Source organism: Phocoena sinus, chromosome 3, assembly GCF_008692025.1.
Source record: "Phocoena sinus isolate mPhoSin1 chromosome 3, mPhoSin1.pri, whole genome shotgun sequence".
Classification (NCBI taxonomy): domain Eukaryota; kingdom Metazoa; phylum Chordata; class Mammalia; order Artiodactyla; family Phocoenidae; genus Phocoena; species Phocoena sinus.
The window spans coordinates 11,124,484-11,140,305 of record NC_045765.1 but is presented as its reverse complement, the minus strand read 5'-3'; the positions used below and the strand labels follow the sequence as shown (position 1 = coordinate 11,140,305).

The 15,822-nt window shown below is 52.8% G+C and overlaps 1 protein-coding gene across 2 annotated transcripts; it reads right to left on the bottom strand.

Moving 5' to 3' along the window:
• Window positions 1–201: 201 nt before the first annotated feature.
• TMEM161A (transmembrane protein 161A) lies at window positions 202–9,838 on the bottom strand. Of its 2 annotated transcripts, none has more exons than XM_032629189.1 (12): window positions 9,778–9,838; window positions 6,822–6,925; window positions 6,309–6,389; window positions 5,825–5,922; window positions 5,556–5,712; window positions 4,557–4,708; window positions 2,161–2,221; window positions 1,921–2,064; window positions 1,704–1,817; window positions 1,388–1,562; window positions 1,173–1,269; window positions 202–795 (listed from the first exon to the last, which is right to left on the bottom strand). In XM_032629189.1, exons 1-12 carry the CDS (start codon window positions 9,778–9,780, stop codon window positions 542–544), a joined length of 1,440 nt encoding a protein of 479 aa, XP_032485080.1. In that variant the 5' UTR covers window positions 9,781–9,838; the 3' UTR covers window positions 202–541. The 2 variants fall into 2 exon arrangements, with proteins under 2 accessions (XP_032485080.1, XP_032485081.1); XM_032629190.1 differs by lacking the exon at window positions 9,778–9,838 and adding an exon at window positions 8,760–8,868 and having other exon boundaries at window positions 215–795.
• Between the last annotated feature and the right edge of the window lie 5,984 nt (window positions 9,839–15,822).

The following is a 15,822-nucleotide window of genomic DNA, read 5'->3' as shown; positions in this document are numbered from 1 at the left end:
ACTCTACAGCCCGTGAGCCACAACTACTGAGCCCACGTGCCACAATTACTGAAGCCCGCGTGCCTAGAGCCCATGCTCTGCAACAAGAGAAACCACCACAATGAGAAGCCCACACACCACAACCAAGAGTAGCCCCCTCTCGCCACAACTGGAGAAAGCCCGTGCACAGTAACAAAGAACCAAAGCAGCCAAAAATAAATAAATTGATTTTTTAAAAAATCGGCTTGCTCCTTTATTTGTTCAGAAGAGTGCCCCCTCCCACCCCCACGCCCACCCCCACTGCAGTCAAACTGGGCACATGCAATCTGGGAACAATGGCTGGCCGTGGGACCCTCTGCCGCTGGGCCTGGGGAATCAGTTTCTAGGCAGAAGCTCGGGTCCAAGGCGTGGCCACGGCTCAGGCATGCAGTGAAGGGGACTGGCACAGCGGACGCATCTGGGACTCCCAGGACCACATTGCACCTGGGGACACTGAGGGGGTGGCCCGCGCCCCGCTGGCCCAGGACCAGACCTTGGGGCTGCAGGAGTGTCTGCAGGCGGGCTAGGAGCCCGCCAGATGCTGGTGGAAGTACAGGCCGAAGAGGCTGGAGAGCAGTTGGCAGGTGGCGATCCACCAGATGAGGAAGGAGAGGACGCCGCGGAGGAAGAGTGGCGTGAGCAGGCTGCCCAGGACCCCGGCGATCAGGGTCACGGTCTGCCGGGCCTCGTCCTCCTCGGGGCCGACCGGGCCATCGAGGGCTGAGGACGGGGTGGGGGACAGCGGGGGGACGGGACCCAGGCCCCAGGAGTAGCCGCCTGCGAGAGAAACAGGGTGGAGGGAGGGATGGGTGGAGGCGCAGGCGGAGTTGGCCTCCAGGATCCCCACCCATGCTGACACACCCGCCCCGCCCCAGGCTCTGCCTCCTTCCACCACCTCGGCTACCCCAGGCTCTGCCCCCACCTCATCTTCGGGCCCCACCCCAGGCTCCGCCTCTGACCTCGCCCCCATCTCAGGGCCCTCCAGCCTCTGCCCCGACCCCACTATAGCCAGCCCCCGCCCCCGCCTCGCTCAATCTCCGGCCCTCCCCTCCCCTCCCCCACCCAACTACAACTCCAGCCCCTCGCTCCAGGCTCAGCCCCGCCCCGCTCCAACTCCAGACCCCGCCCCCGCCGTCTCCCGGGCGGGTTCTCACCCAGCGTCTTGAGCAGCAGCGTGCAGTTGAGTGTGAGGATGAGCGGAGTCAGGTACTGCAGGCTCACAACTGTCACGTAGCAGTACACCCGCACCACCTAGTGGACAGGTAGCAGTGGCTGCAGCAGGGGACCTTCGGGCTCCGGGTAACCCCACGCCTGAGGGACAGGGAGCCCCGCCCTGAGGCCCAGGTTCCCTCCCCGCCCGCGCCGGTACCCGCCGTTGGATCTCTCGGGCCTCGATGCGGCCGGCCTCCCGCCGCAGCTGCTCCACTCGAGCCTTGGCCAGGCAAAGGTAGGCCTGCAGGTGGGGCCGGGTCACCGCCAGCCGCAGCAGGCACAGTGCCACCAGCATCCAGAGACGCAGCGAGTCGAAGGCCGAGTCGGACAGCCTGCGCCGAGAGGGGCGAGGGGGCTAGTGAGGCTGCCCTCTGCCCCAGGATCCTCCCCCAGGACGCACTCCTCCCTTAGTCTCAGAGTCTGGAGTAGCCAGAGGGGGCCCCAGCTGCCCTGCCTCCCACTTCCATACGCACAGAGAAAAGGACGTGCTCCCAAAGGGAGCCTGGTGCAGGAAGTCCCGCGCCATGGGCTTGGTCCAGAGCCACAGGACAAACAGGGGGGACAGGAAGCTGGTGTGCAGAAGGAACCTGGGGGCAAGGGTGCAGAGCAGGTAGGCTTGGGCACCCACCATCCCCACCGGCCCCTTCCCTAGGCGCCCTAACGCTCCGTCCACCCGGTCCCCCACGTAACTGCAGCATGGGCCGGTCTTCTGACATGGTCAGTGCATCATGGTGGGTCTGGGCCAGCCGCAGGCCTGGGAAGGTGAGGAAGGCACCCAGCATGGAGCCCACTGCCGCCAGCCCCACGCGGATGGCCAGCTTGACCAAAGGAAGACTGGGAAAAAGAGAAGGGTCAGGGCCCCGCGGCAGGTCAGCACCCTGCCTGCAGGTCGCAGCATGCCGCTGGTCCCCCTCCCTTCCCAGGACTCACGCCCAGTCCCAGCCCTGTGTCTTCAGAAGTGGCTCCAAGTTCTGGGTCATACTGGCCAGGCCTAGGGAAGACAAAGAGAGGGTGGTGTCCAAAATAGACCCCTGGGGCCTCAGAGCCTACTCTGCCCCCCTCCCAGACATCCTTTTGTCCCCCAGGTAGGAACACACTAGTGGCAGCCAGGCCCTGTGAGAAGCATGAGGACAATTTTGTTCTCCAGTTATGTGAAGCTCAGGAGAATGTGCTAGACAGACACCCTTGACTGGACTGAGGGACATGGGGGCGGAGGGCACTGAGTCTGAGCTTCCCCGAGGCTGGAGGGTCATGAAGGGCTCCACAGGAGGAAATCAAAGTCCTGGAAAGATTTCTCAGTTCAGGCCCCCACATTTTCCATGGAGTAAAAGCAAATAATGTGAGCTCACAACCAAAATCACCAAACACACAACACAATAAATTACCATAAAGGTGAGTCAGGAGAAAAAAAACAAAGGACAAGTTTAGACCCCAAGGCTTCTGTGTGAAATGCCTGAGGAAAATAAAAGTTGGAATTGCAGAACAGGTGACATGAGACTACCTCAGAGGATCAGGTGGATTTGCAAAGGAATCAGTTAAGCTCTTCCAAAAGGAAAATATAATTATTGAAGTGATAAGTTGTTAAACAGCATCTCAGAAGGAGCCAAAAGAGGAAATGACGAATTGGATCTGAAGAAATCACTCAGATTCCAACTAAGAAAGACAGGAAGGTGGGAAATGTGATGGAAGATTAAGAGATAAGGAGGACAGAATAGGAAGTTCAATATAAGTCAAGTCTGAACCCCAAAGGGAGAGAAGAGAGAGAATGAAGGAAAAGAGATATTGAAAGGTAATTATTGAGAAGTCTGCAGAATGGATGATACATACAAAGTATGTAAAACCCGATAAATACAAAGAAATCCATACCTAGACACACTGTGGCAAAACTGCAGAATACCAAAAACAAAGAGCTCACAAAGCAGTCAGAAGTTATGACAGATCACCTAAAAAGAAGGACAATTAAGCTGGCAGCCACTGTCAACAGCACAAAAGAAAAGGAACAAATAGAAAGTGAAAATGTAAGATGGTAGAGACAAGGCCAAATATGTCAGAAAACACAATAAATGTAAGTGGATTAAATTTTGAAGTTAAATGGTACAGACTATCAGACTTGATGGAAAATATCCAGGTAGGGAATTCCCTGGCAGTCCAGTGGTTAGGACTCTGAGCTTTCACTGCTGAGGGCACAGGTTCAGTCCCTGGTCACGGAACCAAGATCCTGCAAGCCATGCAGCACGGCCAAATGAAAAATTAAAGAAAGAAAATAAAGAAAGAAAATATCTATATCTATATATTTATTATTTTTTAAAGTAGACATACCTCAACATGAGGTCACTGGAAGGTTGAAAGTAAAGGGATGTCAAAAAGATATAACAAATACTAATCAAAAGAAAGGTAGTATTGTATATTTGAAAGTTGCTAAGCAAGTAGATCTTAAAAGTTCTCATCACAAGAAAAGAAAATTGTAACTATGTGCGGTGATGGATGTTAACTAGATTTATTGTGGTGCTCATTTTGCAGTATACACAAATATTGAATCATTATGTTGTACACCTGAAACTAATATAATATGTCAAGTGTATATCAATTTAAAAAGAAAAGAAGGGCTTCCCTGGTGGCGCAGTGGTTGAGAGTCCGCCTGCCGATGCAGGGGACACGGGTTCATGCCCTGGTCCGGGAAGATCCCACATGCCGCGGAGCGGCTAGGCCCGTGAGCCATGGCCGCTGAGCCTGCGCATCCGGAGCCTGTGCTCCGCAACGGGAGAGGCCCAAACAGTGAGAGGCCCACATACCGCAAAAAAAAAAATAAGAAGAAGAATAAGAAGAAAAGAAGGGGCTTCCCTGGTGGCGCAGTGGTTGAGAGTCCGCCTGCCGATGCAGGGGACACAGGTTCGTGTCCCGGTCCGGGAAGATCCCACATGCCGCGGAGCGGCTGGGCCCGTGAGCCATGGCCGCTGAGCCTGCGCGTCCAGAGCCTGTGCTCCACAACGGGAGAGGCCACAACAGTGAGAGGACCGTGTACCGCAAAAAAAAAAAAAGGAAGAAGGAAATAAGGAAGGGAGGGAGGAAGAAAGGAAGGAAGAAAGCTGGAAAGGCTATATTAATACCAGACAAACTAGACTAAGACGGAAGTATTATTAGAATCAAAATGGGTCCATACATCATGAAAAAAATGGCAGATTTGCCAGGAAGATGTAGCAATTTTAAACTTGTAAACACCTCGTCAATTAGCCTCAAAATACGTAAACACTGACAGCAATAACCCAGAGGCTTAAACCCCAGGCCCCAGACTGCAGCAAAAACCCCAGGCCCCAGACTGCACATACCTGGCTCCAGGCCCAGCTCAAGGGTCTCCTCCGGCACCACCTGCACCAACATGGCCAGGAGGAGGAAGAGGAAGGCGAAGGTGAGGCAGACTGAGCGCTCGCCTCCCTCCTCTGCACTGAAGTACAGCCGGGTCACGGTCAGGAACACCTTGCTGGGGGCAGGGCTAAGGAGGCCTCCAGTGCCTGTAGTGACCCCTCCCCCATCCACCACCCCCAACCAGTGACCCCCCAACTCCAGAGCACTAACATGGAAGTTCAGGCTTGGAGTCCTGGGGAGCAGAGGAGTGAGCTGCCGGGCAAGCCCAGGACACGAGGCTTACTGCTGTTCAGGCCTGTGTCATCAGCGAGCAGGCAGTCCTGAGCCAGGCCTCCAGCTTGGCCTCATCACACTGCCCGTGGTCAGTTAGAAATGGCCAACTCTGTCTCTGTCTGTCTGTCTGTCAGGAGGTCAAGTCTCCCTGACTCACTCAGCCTCCTGGCTGAATTCACAGCTCCTGAGTTTCCCGTTCCTCTGAGAGGCTAAAAGAGATACCAGTCTCTATCTCCAATCTGCCCTTCTTTGCAAGCCCATTCCACAAGGACATTGTCTCCGACTTGGGTCCTCAAAGTCACAGTTTTGCCTCTGCTCTCTATGCAGCTTCCGAAAAAAATTACAGAAGGGACGTCTCTTTGCCAGCCCCTGCTTCTGTTCTAGACTGCTGAGTTGCTTTGACCCAGAGAATGGACAGGGGTTGGGTGGACCGACTTCAGGCAAAGCCTCAGGAGGCCTGCAGTGCCGCCTTTTCCTTCCTGGCCGCTGTGGTGAGGAAGCTTGCTCTAGACCGCTGAAAGGCAAGCCCACTCAGAGCAGATATGAGGCAACCCAGCTGAGCCCTGGCCCAGGCAAACATAAAATAGTGACTGCTTTACACCACTGAGTTTCTGGGGCGACAAGGAGCCTGGGATCCAGCTTCCACACGCCTCCACCTTCCCCACCTGGGGAGCTAAGAGGAAGGATACATAGAGAAGGCGATGGCGAGCAGGCACCAGAACACAGCGATGTTGGTCTCCTTCGCCGGGCCCAGCACATAGTAGTAGGCCTCTGTGAAGAGGTACACGCCACCCGAGTACACCGCGAAGTCCACAAACCACTGGTACTCCAGGAAGAAGCGCAGGACTGCGGGGAGGATGCAACTGAGTCCCCAGCTTAGCCCGTCCAGGATGCTCCCCCCACCAACCCCACTAAGGTGTGAGCCAAGGGCCAGGGGAGCTGGGGACCCAGCTGTTACCGAGGGCATCAACGGCTGTGAGGGGACAGGTCTCCAGCCGGAAAGGGGTGTCACGAGGCACGGATAATGGCTTCTCCTCACTATAGCCATTGGCCCACCTGGGAGGAGGGGGGAATGTGTCAGAACAGCATCCTCCATCCTCCCCTCCCCTGGCAGTCCACCCCACCCCAGCCTGAGAGGCTCTACCATGTCACCCTCAGAGCACAGGAGGCCTAGGAGGTACTTCTCCCCCAGCCTGGGTGTCCTCTGAATGCCAGGGTGGTGGTCACCACCCACCCATAGGGCTGACCCACAGCAAACTTCCAATAAGCATTAGATGCCAACTGGAGGCAACCAGTGAATGACAGTGACCATCTCCTCAGCCTGGGGTGTCCCCAATTCTCCTGTGCCCAGAGCAGTGCCTGGAAGTGGGCAGGTAAGGCCCTGTGCCCTCATGGCCTCCCCTGGAAGGGAGCCACTTACCTAAGACTGGGGGTTCACTCACCGCTCCTTCCTGCCTCTGGGCCTCTGCTTCCCCGCCAGGGCCCGAAGCTCTTCCTCCGAAGGGTGCTTGTATCGGAAGAGACTAAGGGCAGAGACAGGCAGTCAGGAAAGGAACTGCCATGTGAATTGCCCTAGAGAGTTCACAGTTTCCACCAGATTCTCAGAAAGGGTCCGAAACCCAAACCGGGACAAAAAGAGTTTCAGGAAACAGATCTACAGCTAGAGTAGGGATGAAGGAGAGCAGGAGTGGGGGAAGCAGCTGTTCTTCTGAGTATTTAGATGGTCTCAGCGATGTGTACAATCTGTCAAAATTGATCCAACTGTGTACTTCAAATATTTGCAGATTACTGTACGTCAATTACATCTCAACAAAGTTGTTTGTTTGTTTTAAACAAAACAAAACAAAACAAAAAACCCTCACCTTTCAGGTCTTGAGGCGGGGCTAGGAGAAAAACCAGGGAGGGCGGGGCCTTAGGGGGCTCCGCCCACCGCCCGGGGAGGGGGTGTGGCTCACCTGCCATTGCAGAGCAGCCAGCGCGCGAAGGAGCAGTGTGGCGCAAGCCTATGCATGAGGGTGGCGGTGAGCAACGTCACCACCAGCTGCACTCCAAGGACAGCCTGCGGGGAGGAAACATGAAGGGCAGTGCCAGCCAGAGGATCACAAGCTCCCGCCTCGGAAGCCCGGCTATTTATAGAGACTCTGGGGCCAGGTTGTGGAGGCAGGGCCACCCTGGCTCAAGCTGCTTCTTGGGGAAAGGTCCTGGGGTGGGCTCAGACCCAACCCTGGGAGCCCCAGCAAAACGCACGTCCCTCCCCACCACCTGGCTGGGGTGTGGGGCGGCGGAGAGCACGTGCTGGAGCAGACACTGGGGCTCGCTTTCCTCCTTGTGCTACGGATTTAAATCTTCCCAAGCCTCAGTTTTCCTCATCTGGAAATGGGGTGCTTCCTATTTTGTTTCGTGTCCTCTCACGACCACCTTCTGGACCTACAACGAGCCGGGCACACCCAGTGGAAGCGCTCTTCTCCCACGGTCCCACAGATGCAGTTTTTGTAACTGTGTCTCAGGTGAGCTTGTAGTTTCAACGTTCACCCAGGTGGCTCTGTCCCCCAAGTCTTTCCCATCTTAAATTATCCCTGATAACTGAAGTCACCCTCTCTCCCTCTCCCTCCCTTTGTAATCAACCAAGGAGGAAAGCGATCTATTTCTGGCCCACTACCTGTTTCAGGATAAAGACTTACACGTTTGAGTGGGATGACTTTTTTTAATTAGGAATTCTCTTACCAAGTTCTACTAACAAACTTTTAAACAACAATTCATAACACATTTTCATATACTTATTTTAAAACGTTTTAGAAAAAATGTTTTTGGTGATCAGTCTGAAGCTGGGTTTTCCTGCTTGAATGCAGTAAATACCAATTTGCTTTTGTAATTATGTAAAATTAAGTGCTCAGGAGGGCTGTCTGCTAGTATTATGGTATTAACAACTAAAATGAAATAAAGATTACATTAATATTAAAACTAATTGTTAAAATTATCCTTTAATCAGGCAAAAATAAGCTAAATTTAATAGGGAAAGCTCTAATGTGATGGCTATCGGGCCTAGCACTGTAATTCAGAATGACTGCTGAGAAATCCATCATTAAAATAAAAGACTAATAGGATATTTTCTTTATGCTGTGACTTGTAAACTGAGGCCAGGAACGTTTTTTCAGTAATGAGGTGGGGCGTCATCTTTCTGGTCTCACTGCTCACCCTCCCCCCACCCAAGTGCAGACTGGCTAGCGGGCATTAATGACCCAGAGCACAGTTGGGCCCCTCAAAGCGGCCCCGCCCTTCCTCCCAGGACCCCTCCTCCACTCCTCCCTGGAAACCCAGCACCTCCCAGCAGCTGCTCCCCAGTCTCCCTGGCTCTCCAGACACCTCTCCCTTGTGACCTATCATCCCCTGGCAGAACCTCTCTGCTGAGCTCACAGACCATGCCTCCTCCAGGCCCTTCCCTGGAGGCCCCAGCACCCACCCATCACTCCCATGGACACTGCTCTCGGCTCCTCCAGGCAGCCCAGGCCCTTCCCAGTCTCATAGTAAACGTCCAACTCCGCTCCTCAGCCCACAAGGCCAGGAGGACCCAGCTCAGGACCAACCCGCCTCACTGCCTGGCTCTCTCCCCCGGCGTCCTCTGCGCCCAACCATTCGGGTCTCAGAGACCCTCCCAGACCCCCGGGCTCTCCATCGCTGAACCCATTACCCTTGGACACCTCCCAGGGAGGAGACCCATGGTTCAAACTGCGATCCCAGCACTTGGAGAGGAAGGACGTTAGAAAGGAAGGAGAGGGAGAGAGAGGAAGGGAGAAAAAGAGGGAGGAAGGATGAAGAAGGAAGAGAAGGGAAGGAGGGAAGACATGCATCCCTCCACCTAAGGCTCCCGAGGTCTGTCCAGGGATGTTTCTCACCGCCCACCCCCAGCAGCCTCCAGTCTTAGGGTCCACGCTCTGCAGATCTCCAAAGATCTCTGAAGCATCCCATCAGCCCATGTCCCTCCTCTGCTCAAAGCTCTTCCCTGGATCTGTGATCCCAGAATCCTGCTAAGTAACATCAATGGGACTTTCCTCCATCCCGTTTCCGAGAGCCCTTCCCCTCACCTCCCACAACATCCCGCACCCTGGAACGACATCCACTTTCATCAGCTCCTTCCATCAATGCTCTTACTTCAGACCCACCTCCAGCGCCCCTCCTCGGGGTCACCCCCCACCCCAGGCAAGTTCAGGCTGCCTTCCTGGCCCCTCCATCCGGTCTCTCCCTCTGTCCAGTCCTAGGGGCTGGGGGGTCTCCGCCCTCGCCCAGTACCAGCCTGACCCACAGGGGCCAGGCTAAGCTTGAAGAATAAACTCAATGGGTTGGACCCAGAACTACGTGAGACCTGAGGGTTCCAACTGTGCTGTCTCCAATTCTGGGACCCTCCCCCGCCCTGAGCCCACCCAGATCCCCTCCGCATGGCCCCCTCCTCTCAGGATTCTCCCTGGTCCTTCGGCACACCCCACACCCGTAGGGAGCCCCGATGGACCCTGTCGGCGCGGCCCCCACGCTCCCGCAGGACACCATCCCCAGAGTGGGCCCCGGGGGACCCCAGATCTCCCTTACGGGGCTCCGAAGGTGTTCAGATCCCAGTACCCTCTACGGGACGACACCCTCAGCAGGACCCCAGGCCCCTAGAGGGCCCCCCAGAGACTTGTCAGAAGCCCAGAACACTCAAGGCCTTCCAGTTCCCTTGTACAACCTCCGACCCCCTTATAGGTCCCGCAGTGAGACCCTGACCCCAAACAGGGAAACACGGCCCTCAGAGCGATCCCAAATCCCTCAGAGACCTCAGTGCCCACAAAGGGATCCCGGTCTCCTCGGTGTCTCCCTGGACCCCCCTCGGCGGAACCCCTAGCCCCTCAGGGTCCCCCATGCTAAGAGTTGCCGGCTTACCATGTTGCCTGCTGGAGCGCTGTGCCGGGACCCATGGGCCTGGAGCTCGGAGCCCCGCTCGGAATTCGACCAATCAAAACCAGACTTTGGTCTGACAAGCAGCCCACCTAACCAATCGTCAGGCTTGGAGCCGGGAGGCACATCAGGAGGACAAGGAGTCTCTCGCATTGCATGCCGGAAGTTGTAGTTCAAAGTTGCTCAACGAGCTCCTACCGGGGTCTCTGGGACCCCAGGGTGACCGGTGTCTCTGAGACTCAGTCTCCTCACCTGCACGTATTTCGCACGTTTGAGTGGAATACACTTATTCAACCAATCACTGTCTCCCGCTGGGGATTTCTGAGCGTGGAACTCCCTTGATCAAGAATATTTGGTGGGGGCTTCCCTGGTGGCGCAGTGGTTGAGAGTCCGCCTGCCGATGCGGGTAACACAGGTTCGTGCCCCGGTCCGGGAGGATCCCACATGCCGCGGAACGGCTGGGCCCGTGAGCCATGGCCGCTGAGTCTGCGCGTCCGGAGTCTGTGCTCCGCAGCCGGAGATGTAGGATCTTCCCGGACCAGGGCACGAACCCGTGTCCCCTGCATCGGCAGGCGGACCCTTAACCACTGCGCCACCGGGGAAGCCCAGTTGTGCTTTTTTTTAAGGAATAACAATTTTTAATATTGGTTCATTAATTGTCACAAGTGTACCATATTAATGCAAGGTGTTAATAATATGGGAAACTGGGTGTGGGGTATATGGGAACTCTCTGTACTATGTTCACAGTTTTTTTTTTTTTTTTTGTTCACAGTTTTTCTGTAAATCTAAAATTGTTCTAAATTAAACAGTTCATTTAAACAAAAGCCTAGATTGTGTATATTTTTTTCCAGCGTTATTGAGATACAGTTGGCATATAGCATTGTGTAAGTTTAAAAGTGATGATGTGCTACACACATATTACAAAATGATTACCACCATAGGATTGGTTACCACCTCCATCACCTAATTATCTTTTCTTTGTGTGTGGTGAGAACATTTAATACTACTGTCTTAGCAACTTTCAAGTACAACAAGGAAAATGAAAGCAGGGGACTTCACAGTGAATAAATTGTATTTTGGGGACTATGTCTCATTACTGCTGTCATCTTTGATCATTTATCTGGCAGACATCCCCATGGTAAATTTACTAGTTTTCCCTTTGTAATGAATAGGTATCTTGTGGACAGGTACTTCTTGACCAAATATCTTGTTTCTCATCATACCATAAACCTCTAATTTTAGCATCTATTGATGATTTTTTTAAATTTTTTATTTATTTATTTTTGGCTGTGTTGGGTCTTCGTTGCTGCACGCGGATTTTCTCTAGTTGTGGCTTGCGGGCTCTAGAGCGCAGGCTCAGTAGTTGTGGCACACAGGTTTAGTTGCTCCGCGGCATGTGGGGTCTTCCCGGACCAGGGCTCGAACCCATGTCCTCTGCAATGGTAGGCGGATTCTCAACCACTGCGCCACCAGGGAAGCCCCCATTGATGATTCTTGATTGCAACAATTATTCCTGTGTGTTTGCTTAATGGTAATTTTCCACTTTTAAAAAAATTTTATTTTAATATTATTTTTTATACAGCAGATTTTATTAGTTATCTATCTTATACATATTAGTGTATATATGTCAATGCCAATCTCCCAATTCATCCCACCACCACCACCGTCCCACCCCCCGCTTTCCCCCCTTGGTGTCCATACATTTGCTCTCTACTTCTGTGTCTCTATTTCTGCCTTGCAAACTGGTCACCTGTACCATTTTTCTAGATTCCACATATATGCATTAATATACGATATTTGTTTTTCTCTTTCTGACTTACTTCACTCTGTATGACAGTCTCTACATTCATCCACATCTCTACAAGTGACCCAATTTCGTTCCTTTTTATGGCTGAGTAATATTCCACTGTATATATATACCACATCTTCTTTATCCATTCATCTGTTGATGGGCATTTAGGTTGCTTCCATAACCTAGCTATTGGAAATAGTGCTGCAATGAACCATTGGGGTGCATGTGTCTTTTTGAATTATGGTTTTCTCTGGGTATATGCCCAGTAGTGGGATTGCTGGGTCATATGGTAGTTCTATTTTTAGTTTTTTAAGGAACCTCCATGCTGTTTTCCACAGTGGCTGTAACAATTTACATTCCCACCAACAGGGCAAGAGGGTTCCCTTTTCTCCACACCCTCTCCAGCATTTGTTGTTTGTAGATTTTCTGATGATGCCCATTCTAACTGGTGTGAGGTGATACCTCATTGTAGTTTTTTTTTTTCTCATTGTAGTTTTGATTTTCATTTCTCTAATAATCTGTGATGCTGAGCAGCTTTTCATGTGCCTCTTGGCCATCTGTATGTCTTCTTTGGAGAAATGTCTATTTAGGTCTTCTGCCCATTTTTTGGGTTGTTTGTTTTTTTAATATTGAGCTGCATGAACTGTTTATATATTTTGGAGATTAATCCTTTGTCCGTTGATTCATTTGCAAATATTTTCTCCTATTCTGAGGGTTGTCTTTTCATCTTGTTTATAGTTTCCTTTGCTGTGCAAAAGTTTTTAAGTTTCATTAGGCTCCATTTATTTTTGTTTTTATTTCCATTACTCTAGGAGGTGGGTCAAAAAAGATCTTGCTGTGATTTATGTCAAAGAGTGTTCTTCCGGGCTTCCCTGGTGGTGCAGTGGTTGAGAGTCCGCCTGCCGATGCAGGGGACACGGGTTCGTGCCCCAGTCTGGGAAGATCCCACATGCCGCGGAGCGGCTGGGCCCGTGAGCCATGGCTGCTGAGCCTGCGTGCCCAGAGCCTGTGCTCTGAAACGGGAGTGACCACAACAGTGAGAGGCCCACGGGTGTTAGGGAGTGTTCTAATTTCATTCTTTTACATGTAGCTGTCCAGTTTTCCCAGCACCACTTATTGAAGGGACTGTCTTTTCTCCATTGTATATCCTTGCCTCCTTTGTCATAGATTAGTTGACCACAGGTGCGTGGGTTTGTCTCTGGGCTTTCTATCCTGTTCCATTGACCTATATTTCTGTTTTTGTGCCAGTACCATATTGTTTTGATTACTGTAGCTTTGTAGTATAGTCTGAAGTCAGGGAGTCTGATTCCTCCAGCTCCATTTTTTTCCCTCAAGATTGTTTTGGCTGGATCGTGTATAGTTGATTGCCTTGTCTCCATGGGTGTTTTTGTCTTTGTGTATGAGCCCATGTGGATGTCCGTTTGCAGGGGATTAACTATTTGTGACTTTGGTCCTCTGGACTCAGAGCATTGGCTTGAGAGAGTGTGGGTGGCAGTGGCAGTGAGGGTCACTGGGATTTCCCAGGACCTACATGGGGGTCATGAGACACTCCTCAGAGCTACAGCATCCAGGTGGGATCCAGCAAAGCTGGGGAGGGTGTCAGAGAAGGTGGACCAAGAAAAAAAGGGGGACATTTGTTGCAGGCCCATTGCTCATCAAGCTGGGGGTGCTGACTCAAGTGCTTTCTCCAGCAGTTCAGGGTGCTGGGACAATTGTCCCCATTAAACTGATAAAGATACTGAGACTCTGAGAGGCCCGAATCTAATTCACACCCTGACTTCTATGGGCATAAGGTTTACGAGTCCAGGCATCACAGCACCCCCATGTGGTGAGCCACAGGCAGCTCACACACATCCTGGCCCCAGGAGCTCTGCATCTTCCCTCTGCAGCCTCCCCATTGCAGACGAGGCAGCTCCATCTTCCAGGTGCTTATCCCCAAACTCTGAAGTTGGCCTTGAATTCTCTCTCTTGCTATATACCTGACCTGTTAGCCCCTCCTGATGGCTTCACCTTCCAAGTGTAACTATTGTCCCAACCAGCCTCCTTCCCTTTACAGCCTCCACCCAATCCAGCCTCCATCATCTCCCACCTGCAGTCCCCTCCTCTCTGGTCTCCTGTGGCTTCCATTCCCCACTTCCCACCCACCCCCCGCAGTCTGTTTTCCCCTGAACAGCCTGAGGGCACCTGTTGACACTTAAGCCAGACCGTGTCCCTCCTCCGCTCACAATCATCCATGGCTCCCACCTCACGCAGAACAAATGCCAAACTCTTCTCTTGGCCCATGTACTCCATCCCTTGTTGTTTGCTCAGCATCTCAGTTCTACATTGACTATTCTTCACTTCCTATTCTACATTTCATGTGCTATGTTTTCTGTTCTCCATTGGACATTCTTCCTTGTCTATTCTCCATTGGGTGAATCCACATTCTGTCCTACACTGGATATTCCATTTTCCCTGATCCTCACTGGACACTCCCTATGTTTGTTTATGCTAATGTCCCACAACCTCTGTCTACACTGAGGTCCACACTCTCATTCCACACTGTTTCATTCTATGGTGCTCTCTAAAATGCATCTCTATGGTGCTCTCTAAAATGCATCTCTCAGATCTCTGACTTCCATCATCATGTTCGTACCCAGGCCATACTTCCCATGGTGCTTCCAACCAGTGACCGAGCCCCTGGGAGACTTGGAACCCATCTGATAGTGACATTGGCCCTGGCCAACATCACCATGGTGTCCTTAGAAAGACTAGCAGTAGGACACTTCCACACAACCCTCCTTGCTTCCTCCTCCACACAGCCAGCAGGGGCAGAGATAGGATCTGGACCCGGAGGCTTTCCAGAACCTAGTAGCATGTCCACTGTCCCCTTAGGGCCCAGAGCACCTCAAGCTGTACATGTATAGTCACACACACATGACATGTGACACAGCCCTTTTTGGTTTCCCAGGCTCATAGACTAAAAACATGGGGCAGACTCCCTGGAAGCCAAGATATATTTTATTTACTTATTCTTATTTCCACTTTATTTTAAAATTTTGAGTGGGGAGTTCAGAATCCAAAGGGCACTACAGGGCGCCACCTAACGGCAGATGGTGAAAGTGCAGCCTCTCAGGGATGAGGACACAGAGCCACACCAAATGGCCCTGAGGCTCCCCAGTGTTTGAATGCAACGTTTTTTTTTGTTTGTTTTTGTTTTTGCGGTACGCGGGCCCCTCACTGTTGCGGCCTCTCCCATTGCGGAGCACAGGCTCTGGACGCACAGGCTCAGCGGCCATGGCTCACAGGCCCAGCCGCTCCGCGGCACGTGGGATCTTCCCGGACCGGGGCACGAATCCGTGTCCCCTGCATCGGCAGGCGGACTCTCAACCACTGTGCCACTAGGGAAGCCCCTCTCCCGAGCGTTTGAAAGCAGCCCACATTTTTATGAACTCCACGCTCGGCACTTACTCTGTGGGCACTGACTTCAGAGACTGGCCCACCTTCTTATCCACAATGTGGGTAAGATCCAGAGGCTGAAAAAGCGGCCCTTTCTGGACATGCCTCAGTTTCCCCCAGAGGACCTGCTGCCTTGGCCTCTCTCCTCCTCCCAAGTCCCTGGTCCTGTGTCTGGTTGTATGGGGAGCTGTGACTGCGACACTGCGGGGGGCCATCAGGTTGACGGTTCATCCACCCCATGTGCCTGGCCAGGGTCCTTGTGACCTGAGGAAGGGGATCCCCAGAAGGGTAACCCAGTTGGAGAAAGTTGTACCTGCGTGGTGACCGTGGTGCATGTGGCAATGGTGCTGCTGGGGTGGCAGGGGCTGTGTGTTCAGCTGGATCCCCAGAGGCTACTGTCATAGGCTGGGGTGGAGACAATGCCTCACCCCTCCTCTGAGGGTGGGAAGGGACAGAAGGGAGCAGGTGGGGACGATTTAGAACCTGAATCTGAGTTGGGTGAGAGAGCTCTCCAGCCTAACTTAAACACTCCACAGAAGCCTTGAGTTCACCCTACACACTCTGCATTTTCTGCAAGTTTCCCTGCGTTGTAAGAGGGGGCTGCGAGTTGCCCGTGAAACCGTTTACCCCACATCCGAGCCATCTGCAGGTCCTGGTAGCTCTACCTCCAAACACACCCTGGAGTGTCCCTCCACTGTCCCTCGGCCTCCTGCCTCTTTTGTTCCTGGACCCCACCTCCACCTCACGCCACAGAAGCCCCAGGGAGGGAGGCTTTCACAAACCTTGATCGTGCCATGTTT